At 52.3% G+C, this 27,057-nt stretch overlaps 1 protein-coding gene across 1 annotated transcript in view; it reads right to left on the reverse strand.

Annotated features, from left to right (window-relative positions):
- The window catches only part of LOC123667265, an 84,171-nt gene that overhangs the window by 3,581 nt on the left and 53,533 nt on the right, over window positions 1–27,057 (reverse strand). Inside the window, exons 4-11 of the mRNA XM_045601223.1 lie at window positions 21,222–21,426; window positions 17,325–17,500; window positions 16,703–16,894; window positions 15,862–16,033; window positions 14,313–14,433; window positions 2,323–2,710; window positions 2,223–2,265; window positions 1,211–1,313 (exon numbers count right to left, since the gene is read on the reverse strand). Of these exons, the coding sequence (XP_045457179.1) occupies window positions 1,211–1,313; window positions 2,223–2,265; window positions 2,323–2,710; window positions 14,313–14,433; window positions 15,862–16,033; window positions 16,703–16,894; window positions 17,325–17,500; window positions 21,222–21,426 (1,400 nt within the window). The remainder of the gene's footprint in view (window positions 1–1,210; window positions 1,314–2,222; window positions 2,266–2,322; window positions 2,711–14,312; window positions 14,434–15,861; window positions 16,034–16,702; window positions 16,895–17,324; window positions 17,501–21,221; window positions 21,427–27,057) is intronic.

A 27,057-nucleotide genomic window follows, 5' to 3' on the forward strand; every position in this document is an offset into this window, starting at 1 on the left:
ATTAATATAATTCAAAACATATTCTACCTTTTGTTGTATGTGTATACCTTTTGTTGTATGTGTGTGTTTGTAATTTTACATGATTAACATTTTATTAATATACTAGCTGACCCTGCAAACGTTTCTTTGCCATTTATGTTATTAACCCGCTTAATCCCCCCCCCCCTTATAATTTAGGGGTATGAAAAATAGATGTTGGCCGATTCTCTGACCTACCCGATATGCCCACAAAATTTTATTAAAATCGGTCGAGCCGTTTCGGAGAATTTTATATATTAGAAATAATATATTTATAATGAAACAACTTTTTCGGATTTTATCGCGGACTCCTCTGTGCCCTCCCGTGACAATGGTTGCTGTGAAGTATCCGAAACACCGAACGTATAAAAAACTTTATAAACCGCGATTTTAATACGAAAAAGTTGTTTCATTCTAGAAAGTGAAATTCAAGTAAAGATTAGAAAACTATGGTTATGATACAATTACTACTACATTACTATATGGGTCAATAAGTATTCTTTGTATAAACACTATCCCCACACTTATATGTATGACTCACAAAACTAATCATTTACCAAATTCCATATCATAAACAGTTTTTAGAATACACAGCATTTCATTATCATGATTCGATTATTTTAAATTATTTTAACGGTAACTTAGTTGACAAGATCGTTCCCATACAAATTATTGCTGTCCCCATGACTAGTTCAGTTATGTATTGAGGCATAATTTAACAATATTGTATGAAAACGCAATAATTTCCATTTTTTTATCACAATCTATAATAATTTCCAAAACCCATTTACATTTTTTTTATATATTATGTTTACATATATTTGATATATATATGTATATATATATATGTGTATATATATGTATATGTGTGTGTATGAGTGTGTAATGTGTATATGTATGTATATTTACGTATTATATGTATATATTATGTATGTACACCTCCATGCCGTCTAATTCTTTTGTCGTATCCTTTTCATGCTTAAGGTTGTCTGGAGGAGATCGCTCTTTTAGCGATAAGACCGCCTTTTGTACATGTCTATATTTTCTTTTTCGGTGTAAAATTATTTTTCTCTGATAGTGTACAATAAAGAGTATTTGTATTGTATTGTATTGTATGTTTTCCAGTAACAGCAGTGCTTTCTTGCCGACCTAGTTGAATATGTTTCTCACCGTATCAGTGTTGTTCGGGAGCGTTGTGTGTCCGTTCGTGTACTTGTCTCCCAGTGAAGACAGGCTGCTCAGGCTGTCGGTGGGAAGCGCTTGCGGTGCTTGCTGGAGGTAGCGGGGTTCGGTGCCTGGAACGTTGTTGAAGCTATTAGGTATAGACAAATGTTGGGCACAATTTTTTTTTTATGATGAAACACTTTCGGATTTTCGGATACTTTACAGCGACCATTGTCACGGAGGACTCAATAAACCGCGATAAAATTCGAAAAAGTTGTTTTATTCTAATGATTGAATTTCGCAAAAACATTACAAAACAGAAAAAAAAGGTTTTATTTGGTACAAAAATCAAATGTGACAGTGTATAAGGATCAATCAAGTATTACGTAAACACCGAAACACAGTCTTTGTTTTGATTATTTTTGATATCGATATTTTTGATATAGGGTGGGGGGGTTTCTGAATAGATTAAAAATATACCTACGTTTATGTAAGCATATGAATGGGGGTAGGGTTGTGCTGACTTTACTAAAAATCTCGCTTCAGCCTGTAATATCCCACTACTGGGCATAGGCCTCTTTCCCCATGTAGGAGAAGGATCAGAGTATAATCCACCACGCTGCTCCAATGCGGGTTGGCGGATATATTCCCTACTATGAGTAACGATCGGCTTAACGTGCTCTCCGAGGCACGGTGGGGAGACCCACTAGGACTGCACAAACACCCAGACCACGGCAAACACCTGTATGGCCAATAAAATGTTTGTCATGTGCGGGGATCGAACCCGCAACCGCCAGCGCAACAGGTACAATCCATGGCTGTGACCTCTGCACCACCGCGGCGTCTAAAAATCTGCTTACGTAATACTTGAATGAACTCTAATCGTTCAATACCTATATGTATAGTATGTGGAAAACGAGTTGAAGATCAGCGTTCAAGATCGGTGGCGATAACCGTACATCTGACATGAAATTCTGTGATGTACCAATAAATCTTACTAGAGCCGAATTTGAAATAATGATAATGAAAAGTCAACTCACCCAAATTCAATTTCTGCGTCGAATTGTTGATGTACACGGAAGTCTCCTGTATGTTCACTAATTCGGTCGCTTTGCTCAAATCGTTAGGTTTGGGTTCGACGACTGAATCATGCGAAACTTTCAGACTCGGCTCTATTAACTTCTCGACAGGTTTAACGAATATCTTCCCTTTTTCCTCCTCCTTGGGTGGATTGGGGAGGGAGTCGAGGAACTCCCTGTTCAACTCCTCGGCGGGTTTCGACGTTATGTCCATTTCCTCCTTAGTCGGTTCTCCCGTTTCGTTGACCAGGATAAGTTTTTCCGGTTTTAGTTTCTTTGGGGAGGGGGTACGGAGTCTCTTCTCGGGTAGTACTGGTTTCTCTTCCACTTCCCTTATGGGGGAGTCCGTGACGTCTATGGTGTCTATATGGGTCGGCTCCTCGATTTTGCCGTTCGACCTCGATATTAGACCGTTCCATCTTTGGTAGTGTTCGTACTGGAGGAGGTATCTGGAAGATTCATAACATTATTTTTTAAGAAACATCTAAAATACCAAAGTTCTTCTATAAGCTACATATATTAACTTAATATGGTGCAAAGGTGGTTTTATCATTTGAAGTATAAAAAAAGTGTTTTTGCCTGTGAGCGTGTTGTACGCGCATGTGCATTCGTGTAAGTGTGTGTGCGTGTGTGCGTGCGCCAGTGCTCACCTCTGGTACAGCCTGCGCAGGCGCGCGGCGCGGTGCCCGTAGCGCCGCCGCCACAGTGTGTGTGCGTGTGTGCGTGCGCCAGTGCTCACCTCTGGTACAGCCTGCGCAGGCGCGCGGCGCGGTGCCCGGAGCGCCGCCGCCACAGTGTGTGTGCGTGTGTGCGTGTGTGCGTGCGCCAGTGCTCACCTCTGGTACAGCCTGCGCAGGCGCGCGGCGCGGTGCCCGTAGCGCCGCCGCCACAGTGTGTGTGCGTGTGTGCGTGTGTGCGTGCGCCAGTGCTCACCTCTGGTACAGCCTGCGCAGGCGCGCGGCGCGGTGCCCGTAGCGCCGCCGCCACAGTGTGTGTGCGTGTGTGCGTGCGCCAGTGCTCACCTCTGGTACAGCCTGCGCAGGCGCGCGGCGCGGTGCCCGTAGCGCCGCCGCCACAGTGTGTGTGCGTGTGTGCGTGCGCCAGTGCTCACCTCTGGTACAGCCTGCGCAGGCGCGCGGCGCGGTGCCCGTAGCGCCGCCGCCACAGTGTGTGTGCGTGTGTGCGTGTGTGCGTGCGCCAGTGCTCACCTCTGGTACAGCCTGCGCAGGCGCGCGGCGCGGTGCCCGTAGCGCCGCCGCCACAGTGTGTGTGCGTGTGTGCGTGTGTGCGTGCGCCAGTGCTCACCTCTGGTACAGCCTGCGCAGGCGCGCGGCGCGGTGCCCGTAGCGCCGCCGCCACAGTGTGTGTGCGTGTGTGCGTGTGTGCGTGCGCCAGTGCTCACCTCTGGTACAGCCTGCGCAGGCGCGCGGCGCGGTGCCCGTAGCGCCGCCGCCACAGTGTGTGTGCGTGTGTGCGTGTGTGCGTGCGCCAGTGCTCACCTCTGGTACAGCCTGCGCAGGCGCGCGGCGCGGTGCCCGTAGCGCCGCCGCCACAGTGTGTGTGCGTGTGTGCGTGTGTGCGTGCGCCAGTGCTCACCTCTGGTACAGCCTGCGCAGGCGCGCGGCGCGGTGCCCGTAGCGCCGCCGCCACAGTGTGTGTGCGTGTGTGCGTGTGTGCGTGCGCCAGTGCTCACCTCTGGTACAGCCTGCGCAGGCGCGCGGCGCGGTGCCCGTAGCGCCGCCGCCACAGTGTGTGTGCGTGTGTGCGTGCGCCAGTGCTCACCTCTGGTACAGCCTGCGCAGGCGCGCGGCGCGGTGCCCGTAGCGCCGCCGCCACAGTGTGTGTGCGTGTGTGCGTGTGTGCGTGCGCCAGTGCTCACCTCTGGTACAGCCTGCGCAGGCGCGCGGCGCGGTGCCCGTAGCGCCGCCGCCACAGTGTGTGTGCGTGTGTGCGTGTGTGCGTGCGCCAGTGCTCACCTCTGGTACAGCCTGCGCAGGCGCGCGGCGCGGTGCCCGTAGCGCCGCCGCCACAGTGTGTGTGCGTGTGTGCGTGTGTGCGTGCGCCAGTGCTCACCTCTGGTACAGCCTGCGCAGGCGCGCGGCGCGGTGCCCGTAGCGCCGCCGCCACAGTGTGTGTGCGTGTGTGCGTGCGCCAGTGCTCACCTCTGGTACAGCCTGCGCAGGCGCGCGGCGCGGTGCCCGTAGCGCCGCCGCCACAGTGTGTGTGCGTGTGTGCGTGTGTGCGTGCGCCAGTGCTCACCTCTGGTACAGCCTGCGCAGGCGCGCGGCGCGGTGCCCGTAGCGCCGCCGCCACAGTGTGTGTGCGTGTGTGCGTGTGTGCGTGCGCCAGTGCTCACCTCTGGTACAGCCTGCGCAGGCGCGCGGCGCGGTGCCCGTAGCGCCGCCGCCACAGTGTGTGTGCGTGTGTGCGTGTGTGCGTGCGCCAGTGCTCACCTCTGGTACAGCCTGCGCAGGCGCGCGGCGCGGTGCCCGTAGCGCCGCCGCCACAGTGTGTGTGCGTGTGTGCGTGTGTGCGTGCGCCAGTGCTCACCTCTGGTACAGCCTGCGCAGGCGCGCGGCGCGGTGCCCGTAGCGCCGCCGCCACAGTGTGTGTGCGTGTGTGCGTGTGTGCGTGCGCCAGTGCTCACCTCTGGTACAGCCTGCGCAGGCGCGCGGCGCGGTGCCCGTAGCGCCGCCGCCACAGTGTGTGTGCGTGTGTGCGTGTGTGCGTGCGCCAGTGCTCACCTCTGGTACAGCCTGCGCAGGCGCGCGGCGCGGTGCCCGTAGCGCCGCCGCCACAGTGTGTGTGCGTGTGTGCGTGCGCCAGTGCTCACCTCTGGTACAGCCTGCGCAGGCGCGCGGCGCGGTGCCCGTAGCGCCGCCGCCACAGTATGTGTGCGTGTGTGCGTGTGTGCGTGCGCCAGTGCTCACCTCTGGTACAGCCTGCGCAGGCGCGCGGCGCGGTGCCCGTAGCGCCGCCGCCACAGTGTGTGTGCGTGTGTGCGTGCGCCAGTGCTCACCTCTGGTACAGCCTGCGCAGGCGCGCGGCGCGGTGCCCGTAGCGCCGCCGCCACAGTGTGTGTGCGTGTGTGCGTGTGTGCGTGCGCCAGTGCTCACCTCTGGTACAGCCTGCGCAGGCGCGCGGCGCGGTGCCCGTAGCGCCGCCGCCACAGTGTGTGTGCGTGTGTGCGTGTGTGCGTGCGCCAGTGCTCACCTCTGGTACAGCCTGCGCAGGCGCGCGGCGCGGTGCCCGTAGCGCCGCCGCCACAGTGTGTGTGCGTGTGTGCGTGCGCCAGTGCTCACCTCTGGTACAGCCTGCGCAGGCGCGCGGCGCGGTGCCCGTAGCGCCGCCGCCACAGTGTGTGTGCGTGTGTGCGTGTGTGCGTGCGCCAGTGCTCACCTCTGGTACAGCCTGCGCAGGCGCGCGGCGCGGTGCCCGTAGCGCCGCCGCCACAGTGTGTGTGCGTGTGTGCGTGTGTGCGTGCGCCAGTGCTCACCTCTGGTACAGCCTGCGCAGGCGCGCGGCGCGGTGCCCGTAGCGCCGCCGCCACAGTGTGTGTGCGTGTGTGCGTGCGCCAGTGCTCACCTCTGGTACAGCCTGCGCAGGCGCGCGGCGCGGTGCCCGTAGCGCCGCCGCCACAGTGTGTGTGCGTGTGTGCGTGCGCCAGTGCTCACCTCTGGTACAGCCTGCGCAGGCGCGCGGCGCGGTGCCCGTAGCGCCGCCGCCACAGTGTGTGTGCGTGTGTGCGTGCGCCAGTGCTCACCTCTGGTACAGCCTGCGCAGGCGCGCGGCGCGGTGCCCGTAGCGCCGCCGCCACAGTGTGTGTGCGTGTGTGCGTGTGTGCGTGCGCCAGTGCTCACCTCTGGTACAGCCTGCGCAGGCGCGCGGCGCGGTGCCCGTAGCGCCGCCGCCACAGTGTGTGTGCGTGTGTGCGTGTGTGCGTGCGCCAGTGCTCACCTCTGGTACAGCCTGCGCGGGCGCGCGGCGCGGTGCCCGTAGCGCCGCCGCCACAGTGTGTGTGCGTGTGTGCGTGCGCCAGTGCTCACCTCTGGTACAGCCTGCGCAGGCGCGCGGCGCGGTGCCCGTAGCGCCGCCGCCACAGTGTGTGTGCGTGTGTGCGTGTGTGCGTGCGCCAGTGCTCACCTCTGGTACAGCCTGCGCAGGCGCGCGGCGCGGTGCCCGTAGCGCCGCCGCCACAGTGTGTGTGCGTGTGTGCGTGTGTGCGTGCGCCAGTGCTCACCTCTGGTACAGCCTGCGCAGGCGCGCGGCGCGGTGCCCGTAGCGCCGCCGCCACAGTGTGTGTGCGTGTGTGCGTGTGTGCGTGCGCCAGTGCTCACCTCTGGTACAGCCTGCGCAGGCGCGCGGCGCGGTGCCCGTAGCGCCGCCGCCACAGTGTGTGTGCGTGTGTGCGTGTGTGCGTGCGCCAGTGCTCACCTCTGGTACAGCCTGCGCAGGCGCGCGGCGCGGTGCCCGTAGCGCCGCCGCCACAGTGTGTGTGCGTGTGTGCGTGTGTGCGTGCGCCAGTGCTCACCTCTGGTACAGCCTGCGCAGGCGCGCGGCGCGGTGCCCGTAGCGCCGCCGCCACAGTGTGTGTGCGTATGTGCGTGCGCCAGTGCTCACCTCTGGTACAGCCTGCGCAGGCGCGCGGCGCGGTGCCCGTAGCGCCGCCGCCACAGTGTGTGTGCGTGTGTGCGTGTGTGCGTGCGCCAGTGCTCACCTCTGGTACAGCCTGCGCAGGCGCGCGGCGCGGTGCCCGTAGCGCCGCCGCCACAGTGTGTGTGCGTGTGTGCGTGTGTGCGTGCGCCAGTGCTCACCTCTGGTACAGCCTGCGCAGGCGCGCGGCGCGGTGCCCGTAGCGCCGCCGCCACAGTGTGTGTGCGTGTGTGCGTGTGTGCGTGCGCCCGTGCTCACCTCTGGTCCAGCCTGCGCAGGCGCGCGGCGCGGTGCCCGTAGCGCCGCCGCCACAGTGTGTGTGCGTGTGTGCGTGCGCCAGTGCTCACCTCTGGTACAGCCTGCGCAGGCGCGCGGCGCGGTGCCCGTAGCGCCGCCGCCACAGTGTGTGTGCGTGTGTGCGTGTGTGCGTGCGCCAGTGCTCACCTCTGGTACAGCCTGCGCAGGCGCGCGGCGCGGTGCCCGTAGCGCCGCCGCCACAGTGTGTGTGCGTGTGTGCGTGTGTGCGTGCGCCAGTGCTCACCTCTGGTACAGCCTGCGCAGGCGCGCGGCGCGGTGCCCGTAGCGCCGCCGCCACAGTGTGTGTGCGTGTGTGCGTGTGTGCGTGCGCCAGTGCTCACCTCTGGTACAGCCTGCGCAGGCGCGCGGCGCGGTGCCCGTAGCGCCGCCGCCACAGTGTGTGTGCGTGTGTGCGTGTGTGCGTGCGCCAGTGCTCACCTCTGGTACAGCCTGCGCAGGCGCGCGGCGCGGTGCCCGTAGCGCCGCCGCCACAGTGTGTGTGCGTGTGTGCGTGTGTGCGTGCGCCAGTGCTCACCTCTGGTACAGCCTGCGCAGGCGCGCGGCGCGGTGCCCGTAGCGCCGCCGCCACAGTGTGTGTGCGTGTGTGCGTGTGTGCGTGCGCCAGTGCTCACCTCTGGTACAGCCTGCGCAGGCGCGCGGCGCGGTGCCCGTAGCGCCGCCGCCACAGTGTGTGTGCGTGTGTGCGTGTGTGCGTGCGCCAGTGCTCACCTCTGGTACAGCCTGCGCAGGCGCGCGGCGCGGTGCCCGTAGCGCCGCCGCCACAGTGTGTGTGCGTGTGTGCGTGTGTGCGTGCGCCAGTGCTCACCTCTGGTACAGCCTGCGCAGGCGCGCGGCGCGGTGCCCGTAGCGCCGCCGCCACAGTGTGTGTGCGTGTGTGCGTGTGTGCGTGCGCCAGTGCTCACCTCTGGTACAGCCTGCGCAGGCGCGCGGCGCGGTGCCCGTAGCGCCGCCGCCACAGTGTGTGTGCGTGTGTGCGTGCGCCAGTGCTCACCTCTGGTACAGCCTGCGCAGGCGCGCGGCGCGGTGCCCGTAGCGCCGCCGCCACAGTGTGTGTGCGTGTGTGCGTGTGTGCGTGCGCCAGTGCTCACCTCTGGTACAGCCTGCGCAGGCGCGCGGCGCGGTGCCCGTAGCGCCGCCGCCACAGTGTGTGTGCGTGTGTGCGTGTGTGCGTGCGCCAGTGCTCACCTCTGGTACAGCCTGCGCAGGCGCGCGGCGCGGTGCCCGTAGCGCCGCCGCCACAGTGTGTGTGCGTGTGTGCGTGCGCCAGTGCTCACCTCTGGTACAGCCTGCGCAGGCGCGCGGCGCGGTGCCCGTAGCGCCGCCGCCACAGTGTGTGTGCGTGTGTGCGTGTGTGCGTGCGCCAGTGCTCACCTCTGGTACAGCCTGCGCAGGCGCGCGGCGCGGTGCCCGTAGCGCCGCCGCCACAGTGTGTGTGCGTGTGTGCGTGTGTGCGTGCGCCAGTGCTCACCTCTGGTACAGCCTGCGCAGGCGCGCGGCGCGGTGCCCGTAGCGCCGCCGCCACAGTGTGTGTGCGTGTGTGCGTGCGCCAGTGCTCACCTCTGGTACAGCCTGCGCAGGCGCGCGGCGCGGTGCCCGTAGCGCCGCCGCCACAGTGTGTGTGCGTGTGTGCGTGTGTGCGTGCGCCAGTGCTCACCTCTGGTACAGCCTGCGCAGGCGCGCGGCGCGGTGCCCGTAGCGCCGCCGCCACAGTGTGTGTGCGTGTGTGCGTGCGCCAGTGCTCACCTCTGGTACAGCCTGCGCAGGCGCGCGGCGCGGTGCCCGTAGCGCCGCCGCCACAGTGTGTGTGCGTGTGTGCGTGCGCCAGTGCTCACCTCTGGTACAGCCTGCGCAGGCGCGCGGCGCGGTGCCCGTAGCGCCGCCGCCACAGTGTGTGTGCGTGTATGCGTGTGTGCGTGCGCCAGTGCTCACCTCTGGTACAGCCTGCGCAGGCGCGCGGCGCGGTGCCCGTAGCGCCGCCGCCACAGTGTGTGTGCGTGTGTGCGTGTGTGCGTGCGCCAGTGCTCACCTCTGGTACAGCCTGCGCAGGCGCGCGGCGCGGTGCCCGTAGCGCCGCCGCCACAGTGTGTGTGCGTGTGTGCGTGTGTGCGTGCGCCAGTGCTCACCTCTGGTACAGCCTGCGCAGGCGCGCGGCGCGGTGCCCGTAGCGCCGCCGCCACAGTGTGTGTGCGTGTGTGCGTGTGTGCGTGCGCCAGTGCTCACCTCTGGTACAGCCTGCGCAGGCGCGCGGCGCGGTGCCCGTAGCGCCGCCGCCACAGTGTGTGTGCGTGTGTGCGTGTGTGCGTGCGCCAGTGCTCACCTCTGGTACAGCCTGCGCAGGCGCGCGGCGCGGTGCCCGTAGCGCCGCCGCCACAGTGTGTGTGCGTTGTGTGCGTGCGCCAGTGCTCACCTCTGGTACAGCCTGCGCAGGCGCGCGGCGCGGTGCCCGTAGCGCCGCCGCCACAGTGTGTGTGCGTGTGTGCGTGTGTGCGTGCGCCAGTGCTCACCTCTGGTACAGCCTGCGCAGGCGCGCGGCGCGGTGCCCGTAGCGCCGCCGCCACAGTGTGTGTGCGTGTGTGCGTGTGTGCGTGCGCCAGTGCTCACCTCTGGTACAGCCTGCGCAGGCGCGCGGCGCGGTGCCCGTAGCGCCGCCGCCACAGTGTGTGTGCGTGTGTGCGTGTGTGCGTGCGCCAGTGCTCACCTCTGGTACAGCCTGCGCAGGCGCGCGGCGCGGTGCCCGTAGCGCCGCCGCCACAGTGTGTGTGCGTGTGTGCGTGTGTGCGTGCGCCAGTGCTCACCTCTGGTACAGCCTGCGCAGGCGCGCGGCGCGGTGCCCGTAGCGCCGCCGCCACAGTGTGTGTGCGTGTGTGCGTGTGTGCGTGCGCCAGTGCTCACCTCTGGTACAGCCTGCGCAGGCGCGCGGCGCGGTGCCCGTAGCGCCGCCGCCACAGTGTGTGTGCGTGTGTGCGTGTGTGCGTGCGCCAGTGCTCACCTCTGGTACAGCCTGCGCAGGCGCGCGGCGCGGTGCCCGTAGCGCCGCCGCCACAGTGTGTGTGCGTGTGTGCGTGTGTGCGTGCGCCAGTGCTCACCTCTGGTACAGCCTGCGCAGGCGCGCGGCGCGGTGCCCGTAGCGCCGCCGCCACAGTGTGTGTGCGTGTGTGCGTGTGTGCGTGCGCCAGTGCTCACCTCTGGTACAGCCTGCGCAGGCGCGCGGCGCGGTGCCCGTAGCGCCGCCGCCACAGTGTGTGTGCGTGTGTGCGTGCGCCAGTGCTCACCTCTGGTACAGCCTGCGCAGGCGCGCGGCGCGGTGCCCGTAGCGCCGCCGCCACAGTGTGTGTGCGTGTGTGCGTGTGTGCGTGCGCCAGTGCTCACCTCTGGTACAGCCTGCGCAGGCGCGCGGCGCGGTGCCCGTAGCGCCGCCGCCACAGTGTGTGTGCGTGTGTGCGTGCGCCAGTGCTCACCTCTGGTACAGCCTGCGCAGGCGCGCGGCGCGGTGCCCGTAGCGCCGCCGCCACAGTGTGTGTGCGTGTGTGCGTGTGTGCGTGCGCCAGTGCTCACCTCTGGTACAGCCTGCGCAGGCGCGCGGCGCGGTGCCCGTAGCGCCGCCGCCACAGTGTGTGTGCGTGTGTGCGTGCGCCAGTGCTCACCTCTGGTACAGCCTGCGCAGGCGCGCGGCGCGGTGCCCGTAGCGCCGCCGCCACAGTGTGTGTGCGTGTGTGCGTGTGTGCGTGCGCCAGTGCTCACCTCTGGTACAGCCTGCGCAGGCGCGCGGCGCGGTGCCCGTAGCGCCGCCGCCACAGTGTGTGTGCGTGTGTGCGTGCGTGCGTGCGCCAGTGCTCACCTCTGGTACAGCCTGCGCAGGCGCGCGGCGCGGTGCCCGTAGCGCCGCCGCCACAGTGTGTGTGCGTGTGTGCGTGTGTGCGTGCGCCAGTGCTCACCTCTGGTACAGCCTGCGCAGGCGCGCGGCGCGGTGCCCGTAGCGCCGCCGCCACAGTGTGTGTGCGTGTGTGCGTGTGTGCGTGCGCCAGTGCTCACCTCTGGTACAGCCTGCGCAGGCGCGCGGCGCGGTGCCCGTAGCGCCGCCGCCACAGTGTGTGTGCGTGTGTGCGTGTGTGCGTGCGCCAGTGCTCACCTCTGGTACAGCCTGCGCAGGCGCGCGGCGCGGTGCCCGTAGCGCCGCCGCCACAGTGTGTGTGCGTGTGTGCGTGTGTGCGTGCGCCAGTGCTCACCTCTGGTACAGCCTGCGCAGGCGCGCGGCGCGGTGCCCGTAGCGCCGCCGCCACAGTGTGTGTGCGTGTGTGCGTGTGTGCGTGCGCCAGTGCTCACCTCTGGTACAGCCTGCGCAGGCGCGCGGCGCGGTGCCCGTAGCGCCGCCGCCACAGTGTGTGTGCGTGTGTGCGTGTGTGCGTGCGCCAGTGCTCACCTCTGGTACAGCCTGCGCAGGCGCGCGGCGCGGTGCCCGTAGCGCCGCCGCCACAGTGTGTGTGCGTGTGTGCGTGTGTGCGTGCGCCAGTGCTCACCTCTGGTACAGCCTGCGCAGGCGCGCGGCGCGGTGCCCGTAGCGCCGCCGCCACAGTGTGTGTGCGTGTGTGCGTGTGTGCGTGCGCCAGTGCTCACCTCTGGTACAGCCTGCGCAGGCGCGCGGCGCGGTGCCCGTAGCGCCGCCGCCACAGTGTGTGTGCGTGTGTGCGTGTGTGCGTGCGCCAGTGCTCACCTCTGGTACAGCCTGCGCAGGCGCGCGGCGCGGTGCCCGTAGCGCCGCCGCCACAGTGTGTGTGCGTGTGTGCGTGTGTGCGTGCGCCAGTGCTCACCTCTGGTACAGCCTGCGCAGGCGCGCGGCGCGGTGCCCGTAGCGCCGCCGCCACAGTGTGTGTGCGTGTGTGCGTGTGTGCGTGCGCCAGTGCTCACCTCTGGTACAGCCTGCGCAGGCGCGCGGCGCGGTGCCCGTAGCGCCGCCGCCACAGTGTGTGTGCGTGTGTGCGTGCGCCAGTGCTCACCTCTGGTACAGCCTGCGCAGGCGCGCGGCGCGGTGCCCGTAGCGCCGCCGCCACAGTGTGTGTGCGTGTGTGCGTGTGTGCGTGCGCCAGTGCTCACCTCTGGTACAGCCTGCGCAGGCGCGCGGCGCGGTGCCCGTAGCGCCGCCGCCACAGTGTGTGTGCGTGTGTGCGTGTGTGCGTGCGCCAGTGCTCACCTCTGGTACAGCCTGCGCAGGCGCGCGGCGCGGTGCCCGTAGCGCCGCCGCCACAGTGTGTGTGCGTGTGTGCGTGCGCCAGTGCTCACCTCTGGTACAGCCTGCGCAGGCGCGCGGCGCGGTGCCCGTAGCGCCGCCGCCACAGTGTGTGTGCGTGTGTGCGTGTGTGCGTGCGCCAGTGCTCACCTCTGGTACAGCCTGCGCAGGCGCGCGGCGCGGTGCCCGTAGCGCCGCCGCCACAGTGTGTGTGCGTGTGTGCGTGTGTGCGTGCGCCAGTGCTCACCTCTGGTACAGCCTGCGCAGGCGCGCGGCGCGGTGCCCGTAGCGCCGCCGCCACAGTGTGTGTGCGTGTGTGCGTGTGTGCGTGCGCCAGTGCTCACCTCTGGTACAGCCTGCGCAGGCGCGCGGCGCGGTGCCCGTAGCGCCGCCGCCACAGTGTGTGTGCGTGTGTGCGTGTGTGCGTGTGTGCGTGCGCCAGTGCTCACCTCTGGTACAGCCTGCGCAGGCGCGCGGCGCGGTGCCCGTAGCGCCGCCGCCACAGTGTGTGTGCGTGTGTGCGTGTGTGCGTGCGCCAGTGCTCACCTCTGGTACAGCCTGCGCAGGCGCGCGGCGCGGTGCCCGTAGCGCCGCCGCCACAGTGTGTGTGCGTGTGTGCGTGCGCCAGTGCTCACCTCTGGTACAGCCTGCGCAGGCGCGCGGCGCGGTGCCCGTAGCGCCGCCGCCACAGTGTGTGTGCGTGTGTGCGTGTGTGCGTGCGCCAGTGCTCACCTCTGGTACAGCCTGCGCAGGCGCGCGGCGCGGTGCCCGTAGCGCCGCCGCCACAGTGTGTGTGCGTGTGTGCGTGCGCCAGTGCTCACCTCTGGTACAGCCTGCGCAGGCGCGCGGCGCGGTGCCCGTAGCGCCGCCGCCACAGTGTGTGTGCGTGTGTGCGTGTGTGCGTGCGCCAGTGCTCACCTCTGGTACAGCCTGCGCAGGCGCGCGGCGCGGTGCCCGTAGCGCCGCCGCCACAGTGTGTGTGCGTGTGTGCGTGCGCCAGTGCTCACCTCTGGTACAGCCTGCGCAGGCGCGCGGCGCGGTGCCCGTAGCGCCGCCGCCACAGTGTGTGTGCGTGTGTGCGTGTGTGCGTGCGCCAGTGCTCACCTCTGGTACAGCCTGCGCAGGCGCGCGGCGCGGTGCCCGTAGCGCCGCCGCCACAGTGTGTGTGCGTGTGTGCGTGTGTGCGTGCGCCAGTGCTCACCTCTGGTACAGCCTGCGCAGGCGCGCGGCGCGGTGCCCGTAGCGCCGCCGCCACAGTGTGTGTGCGTGTGTGCGTGTGTGCGTGCGCCAGTGCTCACCTCTGGTACAGCCTGCGCAGGCGCGCGGCGCGGTGCCCGTAGCGCCGCCGCCACAGTGTGTGTGCGTGTGTGCGTGCGCCAGTGCTCACCTCTGGTACAGCCTGCGCAGGCGCGCGGCGCGGTGCCCGTAGCGCCGCCGCCACAGTGTGTGTGCGTGTGTGCGTGTGTGCGTGCGCCAGTGCTCACCTCTGGTACAGCCTGCGCAGGCGCGCGGCGCGGTGCCCGTAGCGCCGCCGCCACAGTGTGTGTGCGTGTGTGCGTGCGCCAGTGCTCACCTCTGGTACAGCCTGCGCAGGCGCGCGGCGCGGTGCCCGTAGCGCCGCCGCCACAGTGTGTGTGCGTGTGTGCGTGTGTGCGTGCGCCAGTGCTCACCTCTGGTACAGCCTGCGCAGGCGCGCGGCGCGGTGCCCGTAGCGCCGCCGCCACAGTGTGTGTGCGTGTGTGCGTGCGCCAGTGCTCACCTCTGGTACAGCCTGCGCAGGCGCGCGGCGCGGTGCCCGTAGCGCCGCCGCCACAGTGTGTGTGCGTGTGTGCGTGTGTGCGTGCGCCAGTGCTCACCTCTGGTACAGCCTGCGCAGGCGCGCGGCGCGGTGCCCGTAGCGCCGCCGCCACATCGCGTCGCGGGTGGCCGCCAGCCCGCCGCGCGCCACCACCCACGCGTACAGCGAGCGCAGGGACACTGCGGGCCAAGGGGACATATTGTTACTAGAGGAGCAAACAAGCGTACGGACCACCTGATCGCGTATCGTTGAGCGATTAGCGTAGCCTGTAGACCCAGTCGGGCTGCTCTAAATTTTTAAGTTGGCTTTTTTCCTGTTTTGCCACACATCATCATCATCATCATCATCATCATCACTTTAGCCTATCGCATTCCACGGCTGGACATAGGCCTCCACAAGTTTGCGCCAAAAATTAAGTGAACTCATGTTTCGTCCATAGTCACCACGCTGGGCAGGCGAGTTAGTGACCGCAGGGCTGGCTTTGTTTCACCGAAGACGCTGTTGCCCCTCTTCGGCCTGTGTATTTCAAAGCCAGGGTAGGTTGATTATCCCGCCATCGGTCGGCTTTTTAAGTTCCAAGGTGGTAGTGAAACTGTTTTATCCCTTAGTCGCCTCTTACTTCGACGCCGCGTTGGCATAACGGTCACAGCCATGGATTGTACCTGTTGCGCTGGCGGTTGCGGGTTCGATCCCCACACATGACAAACATTTGTATTGGCCATACAGGTGTTTGCCGTGGTCTGGGCGTTTGTGCAGTCCTTGTGGGTCTCCCCACCGTGCCTCGGAGAGCACGTTAAGCCGTCGATCCCGGTTGTTATCATATACACCTGATAGCGATCGTTACTCATAGTAGGGAATATATCCGCCAACCCGCATTGGAGTAGCGTGGTGGAATAAGCTCTGATCCTTCTCCTACATGGGAAAGAGGCCTGTAGGCCCAGTAGTGGGATATTACAGGCTGAAGCGCCTCTTACAACACCCACGGGAAGAGAGGAGGTGGTTATATTCTTACTGCCGTAACCACACGGCAACTTACGTTACATACAACGTTTATAGTATAGTAAATCTTTAAGTCGTCTGCATACAGTAAGATATTTCAGAATTCAAAACAGTCTTTGATATCTTTAACAAATAATAAGAACAGTAGGGGATTCATTATCGAGCCCTGAGGAACATCACATGTTATAAAAAAATAAAAAATAAACTGTGACTCAAAACCATTGAAAACAACCTTTTGAGTCCTATTAGTTATGTAAGACTTAAACCACATAGAGAGATCATCACTATCATCATCATCACTAGAGCCTAAGCAGTCCACTGCTGGACATAGGCCTCTACGCCAAAAATAAAGTGAAGCCATGTGTTTTGCCCATAGTCACCACGCTGGGCAGGCGGGTTGGTGACCGCAGGGCTGGCTTTGTCGCACCGAAGACGCTGCTGCTCGTCTTCGGCCTGTGTATTTCAAAGCCAGCAGTTGGACATAGAGAGATAATACGCCATAGGGAGAGAAAAGAATGAGATGTTATTGGCTGAATTAATTAATCCATCTAAACTGGATCTACAGTATTTTTTTAATTCTAAATACTAAAATTATTTCCGTCACTCACCATTTTTAACAGTGTGTGATATTTTAAGGTTGTCGTTCTGACTTTTAAGGAATTCCTTCAGCTGTTGCAAGAACGCTTCGTCTTTGGCTATCTCTTCTGGTTTCTTCTCGATCTCCTCTTCTCCCTCGCTCTGCTTCTCTGCTCCATTGCGGAGTGATATTCTTCTGGGAGCCTGAAAGATATTAATTTAGACAAGTTCAGTGTCAGTTTCCTGTGAACTTAGTTTTTACCCCGTCTAAAATAAATAATTTAAGGTCAATTAAATCTTAGTACTAAATGATTTTGTGTATGTTTGGATCTAGGAAATTTCTAACGGATACATTTAGCTTCAGAGTTATGTTTTAGGAATTAATAAATCTTAGAAGCAAACAATTTTTAATGAAACAAATATTTATGGATGACATTAAGTCTTAGAAGTTTTTTTAGAAAACGCAGTCCTAGAAGTACATCTTTTCATCATATTAGATCTTAGGGACGAACTAATAGCGCCGACCCACGGAGGATTAAGCGTCGACCCTTGTTCTATGTCCAGCAGTAAGACGTTTCCTAGGCACAGCTGTGGTATGAATCAAACTGTCAGTCTGTTCAGCCTATTGCAGTTCACTGCTGGGCATATACCTCCCTATGTTCGCGTCAGACATCCTGGTTTTCCGCAATCCTCACCCAGCCTACACTGGTAGTCTTAAGTAGATCGTTTGTCCAGCGGGTCGGAGGACGTTCCACACTGCGTTTGCCAAACGCGGTCGCCACTCCAGGACACGTCTGCTCCATCAGCCATCGGTCCCACGACACAGGCAACCAGCCCACTGCCACTTCGAGCTAAACCAATGGTATTTATTACCTTAGTCTCGGGCGAGTTTCTGTCGCTGTCGCTAGATTGCGAGTCGGGCGACTGGTCGGGCGACTGGTCAGGCGATCGGTCGCGCGACCGCGCCGCTCTTCGTCTGCGTCCGCGCGGCCGGCCCTTCAGCTTCGGAGCCAGGTGGTTGCAGACGAACTCGTGGCCCTCCAGCTCAGGATACTCGAAGGTGTCCTGGAGTTAGTTGTGGACTAATAAAAACTCTATTATGGTAAGGTTTTTATTTCAGATAACAAAGTTGAGGGGTTGTTTGGAAGAAATGGCTAATTAGCCATAAATCCGCCCTTTGTGCTACACAATCTGTTATTATCTTTAAGTTCTTGTAATATGTTTGTGCCGTACAATAAATAATAAAATAAAAATACGATGAGAGGAAACTGGAATTAGTGTGAGTAATATGAACATTGGTAATATGAACAGTACTTATCGTAAGATCGAAAGTCGCCGGATGAAATACGGATCGGTACCATAAAACTTTGGACAAATTTAAAACAGCAAGTTTTTGCCGTATAATAAATAAAATAAGAAAGGATAAGAAAAAATGCACGTTTCTTGACAAATTCCGAAATGTTGCCGATTATAGGTTGAAATATTATCGGCCTACCTTACAATATAAAATCCTAGTGTTCTTAGTCGGTGCAGCGTAACCCCCCAGGGCGGCGACCAGGGAATCCCTCAACCAGTCGGCCTGGATGCCATCCAGCCTGGCTAACAGCGCCCGATAGCGGCAGTACCGCGGGTAGGAAAACACTACCACACCTGGATCTTCTACCTCTACCGCTGGAAGGAAGAAGCACGTACATTATTTATAATATTATTATTATTATTTTGTTTGATTTATTTTATTTTACGGTATTTGTTATTTTCTAAAATACTAAATTTGTTAAATACTTTTATGTACTTAATTAAAAACCAATCAACAAAATTAAAAAAATGAAGAACTAGAAAATATATATAAAATTCAATTCAAATTGTGTTGCTTCTATTATACTCGTACTATCCGAAGGAACTTAGTTCCTACCTGCAGGCCTAGCATGCGCGCCACGACAAAATTTTGTCTACCCCTTTTCTCGTATTATCTCTCTATGTCTACAGTAGCTAACATGCGTGCACGCGATACTCTTCTCGTTACGTCAATAGAAGAGATAATCATTAAATTTTAGTGATCTGTGATATTTATCTCTACGGAAGCTAACATGACATCGTAATTTTGTCGAATTTTGTCGTTTTAGGAAGAGAAACTTCTCGTCTTCAATATTATCGACGAGAAAGACGATAAATAAAAAATAAATAAAACCGGGTGCCTATTTTTTGTATACCATGGCGTTTCCCTATTATAATTATATAATTTCGGTATACGAAGAGCGGGAAATGCGAAAAGTCGAGTGAAGTGTGCCATATAATGACACAAAAAACGTATTTGCGCCCTGTTGCTTCTTATTCTAAATAATAATAATAATAATAATACTTTATTTCAGACCAAAGTATAAGTCCATATTGGGTTAGTACAACAAGACAAGACAACATTCAGAATAAAAAACAAAACAAAATTATATTAATAAAATCAATAAGTAAAAATAAAATTAAATAGAATAAAAGTAAAATCAATAATCAAAAAAAAAAATTCAAAAATTCAAAAAATTTTAAAAATTAAAAAAAAAAAAAAACAATGCGTGATAGAATTACAATTATCTAATGTGCGACAAGATATAAAGCACAACACGAGCATATTGTTTTACATATATAATTAAATTCATTTACTTACGCCGTTTTATTTTCCATATTAGATTTTTTAAATTAGATAGACACTTTTTATCAACTTAACCTAACTTTAACAACTTAACTTAACTTTAACCAACTTCAAAATTATAAAATATTTATTTAATCATTTCTGATTAACTAAACAAAAATACGAATTACTTTCTACTACGTAAATTTATTTTTCACTTTTTAGTTTCCTTTTTGAAGTCGGTTTTTTTTTTGTTAAAAATTATTTTATTTTACAATTTTTAGTGATGGGTAGACCTAACAAGGATGCTTTTTCTCTTATGTTCGGGGGCTCGGAAACATACACAATACACAAGCACAAACACCCAGATCATGACAAACATCTATATGGCCAATACAAATGTCTCTCGTGCGCGGAGATTGAACCCCCTAACGCCAGGGCAACATCCAGTACTGTGACCTCTGCGCTAACGCGTCGACATACTATGAGTAAAGTTCGCTATCAGGTGTACATAATAACAACCGGGACTGTTCTCTGAGGCTGGGTTGGGAGAACCACAAGGATTAACAACTAGACCGAAAATAAATATTTGTATAAACATAAATATCCACTCCGAGCGGGAATAGAACCCGCGACCGTCGGTGTTTAGGCGCTGCCGACACGGCACATGCACCATTATATCAAAGCGGTCGTCAAACAGCAAAAGGTAACTGCTGTAAATTGTTGAGAAATTCCCTCGAGTGTTTATGGGCTCCATCATCAAACCTGGTCCTGCGACACAGATGATCACACAGCGGGTAATTGCTATAAATCGTTGAAAAGTTCCCTCGACTATCTTTCGTCTCCATCATCAGACTTTAATGGCACTTGTATGCATATAGGTGCAAATTATATGCATATAGGTGCAAATTTCTAATCAATAGAAACGAATTAAGTTCAAACAGCAGGTAATTGCTATAAGTCGTTGAAGAGTACCCTCGACTATCTTTCGTCTCCATCATCAGACTGAAATGACACTTATAACTCATATATATTGCAAAGTTCTCATCAATAGAAACGAATTAAGTTCAAACAGCAGGTAATTGCTATAAATCGTTAAAGAGTTCCCTCGACTAACTTTTGTCTCCATCATCAGACTGTAATGGCACTTATAACTCATACAGGTGCAAAGTTCTCATCAATAGAAACGAATTAAGTTTAAAAAGTAGGTAATTGCTATAAATTGTTGAAGAGTTCCCTCGACTATCTTTCTTCTCCATCATCAGATCGACTCCAGACCTTTATTAAATAGTAGTGCTTTATAGTACTTAATGAAAACATGATTAAATTTACTAGTCACCCTTACGATTTTTGAAAGTTCCCCTCGATTTCTCTGAGATCCCATCATCAGATCCTGGTTTCCTTATCATGGTACCAAACTATGGATATCTCCTTTTCAACACAAAAAGAATTATCAAAATCGGTTCATAAACGAAGAAGTTATCTCCGAACATACATAAAAAAAAAAAATAATATATACGGTCGAATTGAGTAACCTCCTCCTTTTTTTGAAGTCGGTTAAAAACATGAGTCACTCGTTTGAAATTATACAAACGTTGGCTCATCCCGGTTTGGAACGATTGGTCAATAACCTTGTAAATTCAACTTTACGACATAAGAAATAAGAATGATATTCAGTTGTGATTATGGTTGATAATGTTTCTCTACTCGACAAGGCGAAGTCTTCGGAAGAGAATTTTGTCTCTCGTAGTGCGCATGTTAGGGTAATCGAGAAAATACTCGATGTAGACATTATCTCTCTCTCTCGTCAAGAGATATCTCGTTGTATGCATGCTAGGCCGGCTGGTGTCCCATGACACCACATAATATTTTTATACTATACTTAGTATAACTTTTATCTGCAGTTATGTTCGCGTAAATATAATAAAAGGCAACTGTTGCTATATTTTATAACCTAACTCTGTTCTAAACTTTCGTCGTAATCCGTCAAGTCGTTGTGACGATATTGTCAAACAAACTTACATAAAATATAAAAACCTTCCCGTTTATAGTTTAATTAGACTTTATTTTAAATGAAATACATATATATATATATATGGACAATAAAAATTAAAAATAAACCAATATTGTATAAGGAAAAAAATTAACCTTGAAGTAAGGTTACTTAGCACTAAAATATATATATATATAAAAAATACATTTCAATATGCTACGTTTGTCTGTTTGTGAATTGCGTGATATTGTGTATCTTAGATAGATTAGATTAGAAAAAAATGCTAATTCGATTATGATGACATTTATTACCTATAAAGATAGTTTGAAGTTTAGGAATGGACATAAATTATCGCCTGTCTGAATGGCTTTTTTCAACTGGTCAATTCCAACACAGCGTTCTAATTTACTACGATTTAATGAAACTACGATTTGATTAATCGTAGTTTCATGGGCCATGATTAAATAAATGACAGCAATGACTCATTACTTTCTTAACGCGAATGATTAAATAAAAAAAAAAATACTGAGGAAGTTAAAGCGTACGGCTCACCTGATGGTAAACGGTAACTGTGATCTATGCCCGCAACACAAAAAGCATGGCAAGCACGTTGCCGACCCTATCCCTAATCCCCGCAGGAGCTCTGGTCACCTTACAACACCTACTTAAAAGCAGTATTATTTGGGTGTGATCTTCTCTAAGATCGAGTTACTTTCAAAGTCAAGCTGCTGCAGATTTTGAGCAGGAAATTTCCAGCTCGATAGAAAAATTAAACTTACTTATCGAGCTTTTTTCTTTCTCAACATCGCTGAAGTCAAGCTTCGTGTGATGCAGGGGTGAGGTTGGGCAAGGTGCGCTGGGGGGCGCACAGGCGCCCCTCCACACCGCTTTCAGGCCCCACCTCCACCCGGATCCGTTGCAGACCCAGCTTAGCAGGTCCTCGGCACGGAGGACCACCTTGTCATTGATTGCGAGGACCTCGTCCTGGAAAATAATATTTTTTCAGTTAAGTAGTGACAAAATTATAAGTATAAAAACTCAAGCTGACCCGACGAAATTTATAGCGCCATTTTTTTTTTCGTGAATCGTTTTTTTTTTTTTTATGTCACTAGGTCGGCAAACAAGCGTACGGCTCACCTGATGGTAAGCGATTACCGTAGCTTATAGACGCCTGCGACACCAGAAGCATCGCAAGCGCGTTGCCGACCCAATTCCCCAATCCGCCCAGGAGCTCTGGTCACCTTACTCACCAACAGGAACACAATACTGCTTGAAAACAGTATTATTTTGCTGTGATCTTCTGTAAGGTCGAGGTACTACCCCAGTGGGGCTGCTCCATATTTTGAGCAGGAAATTCCTGCTGTGCCCTACCTCAGTTAATAGTTTTTTTAGATTTTTATTTAACCTTGTCGTGACAATAACGAACACATAAGAAAAGTATCATCTAATTCGATGCAGTCGTTCGTTATTTATACACTAGGTGACCTGCCAAACTTCGTACCTTCTTTTCGTGAATATAATAATTACCAGCTGTGCCCTGCGATTTCACCCGCCTCTATATGAGGAAAAAATAGCCTATAGTTCCTCCGTAAATGGGTATACTACAGTAGCTACTGAGATTAGTACGTACCAAACAAATAAACTTTTTAGCTTTATAATATCAGTATAGATTATACATCGGAAAAAATATAGCCTATATTTTAAGTTGGACATAGTTACATATCTGTTCAAAATTTCGTGAAAATCGGTCAAGTATAGTTTCGATAATTACCCCGTACAAACAACGTGACACGATATTTTTATGTATATAGATGTATAATTTAATTAGATACTAGCTGTGACCGCGACTTCGTCCGCGTGGAATTGAACAAAAAATTTATTGTTCAGTTCGCAGAGTTATAAAACAAATAAACTTCTAAAATAAAAGTAGCCTAAGTTACTCCTTACTATATCAGCTGCCAGTGAAAGTCCCTAAATCGGTTAAGCCCTTTCAGAGATTAGCCGGAACAAACAAACGGACAGAGAGACAGACAAAAATAAAAAAAAATGTTATTTTGGTATATGTACCGTGTATACATTTATATGCATTAGCCGGTTGTTTTAATATTACAAACCAACACTCCAATTTTATTTATTTGTATAGATTTCAAAGAAACTGACAGTTCCGATAGAAGGTTCGAATTCCATACAAGACAATGTATGTATGAGTCACACAGATGTTTGTCGTGCTCTGGTGCGTTTGTTTGTATTGCGTGTTTTAAACGACACGGGATTGTAATCCTATTAACAGTCGTTGAGTTTATTGCGATATGATAATAAATATACTTCATGACGTTTAGCATATTTGTTATAATGCTCGGTTGTTTTTTTTTTACTACTCTTTTGCGCAAAATCTACTGAACTTATTTTAGTGATACTCACCGCATGATAGCTGCAGATCCAGAATAAGACATAGACTACTTTTTTTATATAAATCAACTGTTTATAACCGTTGAAAAATAAATATTATTATATTATAATTTAACTATGTTAGCTGTGCCTCATAAACTACGAAATTATATAAGTCATTATTTATACAATATGTATGAAAAATCCGCGCACAGACGGTAGTCAAAAATACCGACTTCAATTACATCGACTAGTAACACAACGTAAGTAGACGAAAAAATGTTCAAATAAATACGCTTTATCAAAGATTACTCAAAAAGTGGTCATCAGATCTCGATCAAATTCAAATAGGATTACAAGACAAGCATAATCGTTAAAATCGGTAAGCCCAGTAAAAAGTTACGAACTATAACACAACGTAGGTCGACGACAAAATAGTCAAGTAAATAAGCATTATTAGATATAACTCGAAAAGTAATTGCTAGATTCAATTAAATCTAATGGGACATAAAACGAATCAATTTTCAGTTTAAAAATATCATCAAAATCGATACCCCATATACATAAAAAAATACAATCGAATTGATAACCTCCTCCTTTTTTGGAAGTCGGTTAATAAATGAAAACCTAAGCTTCTCAATTTAAAACCGAACGCACAGACACATAAAAAAATAAACAGTCCAAAGTTTATTTTTACGAAACAATTCGGAAACGAACACATTAACATTTTAAATATGTTTTTTACATATTAATACATTCGCTTGTGTATATTTTTTCGTGTATATATAAGATATTAACAGAAGTACGTACATTGTCTGTGCAAGTGTGTTTGCCTCAAACAAGGTGACTGCATACAGCGTGTTTTAAGTTATTATATATTTAGTTATTACATTTTATTATTAATAATTTAACAAGTATTTTTTATCTATTTCGTTATTTATTTATAATTATACAGATCAAAAATAGCTAATATATTTTTTTAACATTCACACGGCCGTTTGTTCCTATGGTAAGCAACTTAATTTTTGTGGTATAAGTAACAGCCGATTAATAAAGCTACATATTTTTAAGATATATATATATATATATACATATATATATACATATATATATATATATATATATATATATATATACATATATATACATATATAATACGTATATAGATAAATATAAATGATGCATCCAGAACTAGGTGGGAGTCGAACCCAAAATCCCGGAACAAAAAGCATGGCTTACGAAAAATCACAGGAGGTTATAAAAAATGATAAAAAAATAAAAGAGGTCTTTACATGAGGGCGTTGTTCTTACGAAGTAAAATATTGCGAATTACATTAAAATTAATATGAGATCTAGGACATACAAATATACCATTAATTACATGACATTAATTTATTTATCTGTACAGACATTAAATAAAATATACCATAAAATCATTCTTACTTTACTCTCTCCACCATATTACTAATAACGAATAATACTAATTATTAATATAATAAATATAAAATTAAAATTAAATGTTATATTAGTAAACATAATAATGAACAGCCTGTAGGCACATACGTACACACACACAAACACATGAAACACAGAGACGGAATTGATAGCGAGCGATCTATTCGGTGCAACAACCCGGAGCAGGGCGACCACGGACGAGTATATTTAATGCGACAAGACTGACGGCGCGGTTTCACTCGCTTTTTAAACCGACTTCAAAAAAGAGAGTTCTCAATTAGACTGTTTTTTTATGTGTATTGTTACCTCATAACTTTTTACTGGGTGGATCGATTTCGAAGATTATTTTTTTAATCGAAGGTACCGATTGTTATGTGGTCCATCCGTGTTGTGGCTTGTCTCCTTGTCTGTTAATATAGATTATATAGCTGAAATTATTTTTTGTTTGTTTCAAGCGAATTATTTTCAGAAACTACTGTTTCGTATTGAAAATTTATTATTGTGTTGGATATCTACCGAGAAAGGCTCCGAGGAAAGCTTTAGGCAATTATTTCTTTGGATTAACGCGTGTAAAACCACGGTGCACTGCTAGTATTTAAAAAAATTAACATATATATATATATATATATATATATATATATAAATGAAAGTAGTAAACAATTAAGAAGTGAAAATATATATAAAAAAAAAAACATATTCCCACGGTACACATATGAAAAATTAATTACGTCGACCTAGATTTAATTATTTTAATATTAAGATCGTAATATATTGTTACGAGTTGACGATCGTGTGGAAACTGGTTCTTAATAATATATATCTTAATTACATTCGACTCCTAATAGTACCTCGTCTGTTTAAATAAAATCAAATTTAAAAAATGAGTTAGGAATGTTTTTTTACGCAGAAAAGTTGGTAGTCGAAAATCTTATAAATATCAATACTTATATTACTTATAAGTGATATATAATTATGAGCTGAACAGTTTGTTTGTTTGTTTGTTTAAACGCGCTAATCTCAGTAGCTACTAGTACGAATTGAAAAATTATTTTTGAGTTGTAAAGCCAAGTTATCGAGGAAGACTATACTCTTTTTTTCCTCAAATTAACGCGTATGGACCCGCGGGGAACAGCTAATAATATATATATGTCAGAGATTAAAAAGAAGGAAGGTATGCTTTTCGGCTTGAAGGTATATTTCTCTTTCTCATGATCTCAGAGTACTCACTCAGTCTACTGTGGGCATAAGTGGGTAATGTTGACACAAGTAAACACAATTAATGATATCACCAAATTATTATAACACAGGAATCAGTTAACAGAAAGGTAACGCAGTACGGAAGGCGGGTAGTTATTAGTTAAGGGGGCGAAGACTAACTTCTTAGCATTCGATGGATTCACGGTTCACCGTGCGGGTACCGAGTCCATCGTGTGGCAGAGGGAGTAACTCAGAGCAGTGCCTAGGACTTGCGACCCAGGTGTAGGTTTAAGGAGTTCTCCTTTGAAATGCGCATCAACGCTCACCTTCACTGCTCGAGTTATCCGCCATAATATGTAACAATTAATTCGTATGCACAAATTAATTATTGAATGAGTCTAGGTTAAGCTACTAGCAGGATACAACAAATGTATCGTGCCAAGCCAGAGCCAAGACTACCTTAGCCGAGGTGACACCGTTCGTTTTATACACGTCAGAACAATTCGAGTAATATAATAACTGAGGGTAGGTGACTGGAACGATGTGCTAGGTGGCGCGTCGATCACCCCACTACTCTAACAGCTAATAATTGACAACTGACATTATCTGAATACACCCAAGTCAAACACTTGACGTTCCGTATTCATACCCTGCGACACGGCCATCTTGACAAGTCACACGTCCTCGTGTGATGCTGTAAAAAGGAAAAAGGTACTGCGGTATCAAAGTCTCATCTCGGCCTATCCTGATTCACACTTAATCAAGGATAAAGTGATAGTACAACCACTTTTGATAACACACCATACAACCATACGCGAAACTATCATTAAATCAAAATTAACCAATCCCGATTGGTATGAACAGGACTCCATTATTAGTTCTACATAAAGTCGCTACAGACTGATTTCAGTGGGAGGTAGAAAAATATCTAACTTGAGGTATGCCGATGATACTACTCTTCTCACTCAAACAAAAGAGGACATGGAACACCTGCTGACACTTCTACAGACAACAAGCCTCTCCTTTGGACTTACGATCAACAGAGATAAGACCAAAATGATGATAGTGGATCGAGCCGAACTAAAGCATCCTGACATCTCTATGATTGGCAACTGTGAGGTTGTCCAATCTTATGTGTACCTTGGTTTCACTATTGCAAACACCGGAGGATGCGAAGACGAGATTCGAAGGAGATGTGCTATTACAAGATCTGCCGTTGGCAAGTTAAAAAGAGTCTGGTGCAACCGTAATATCACCAGAGCCACGAAAGTCCGCCTAATGAGAAGCTTAACCTTCCCGATATTTCTTTATGGCGCAGAAACGTGGACGGTTAGACTCAAAGACCGACGCAAAATCGACGCACTCGAGATGTGGTGCTGGCAGCGACTGCTGCGGATCCCTTAGACAGCGTTTAGGACCAATATTTCGATCCTACAGGAATTAAAAATCAAGCAGAGATTGTCGTCGACTGTGCAAACTCGAATCCTGAAATATTTCGGACACATTGTTCGAAACGAACAATCCATAGAGCGACTCGTTGTCCAAGGGCGGGTAGAAGGCAAGGGGTCACGCGGT

The sequence above is a fragment of the Melitaea cinxia genome, chromosome 27 (assembly GCF_905220565.1).
Source record: "Melitaea cinxia chromosome 27, ilMelCinx1.1, whole genome shotgun sequence".
Lineage (NCBI taxonomy): Eukaryota > Metazoa > Arthropoda > Insecta > Lepidoptera > Nymphalidae > Melitaea > Melitaea cinxia.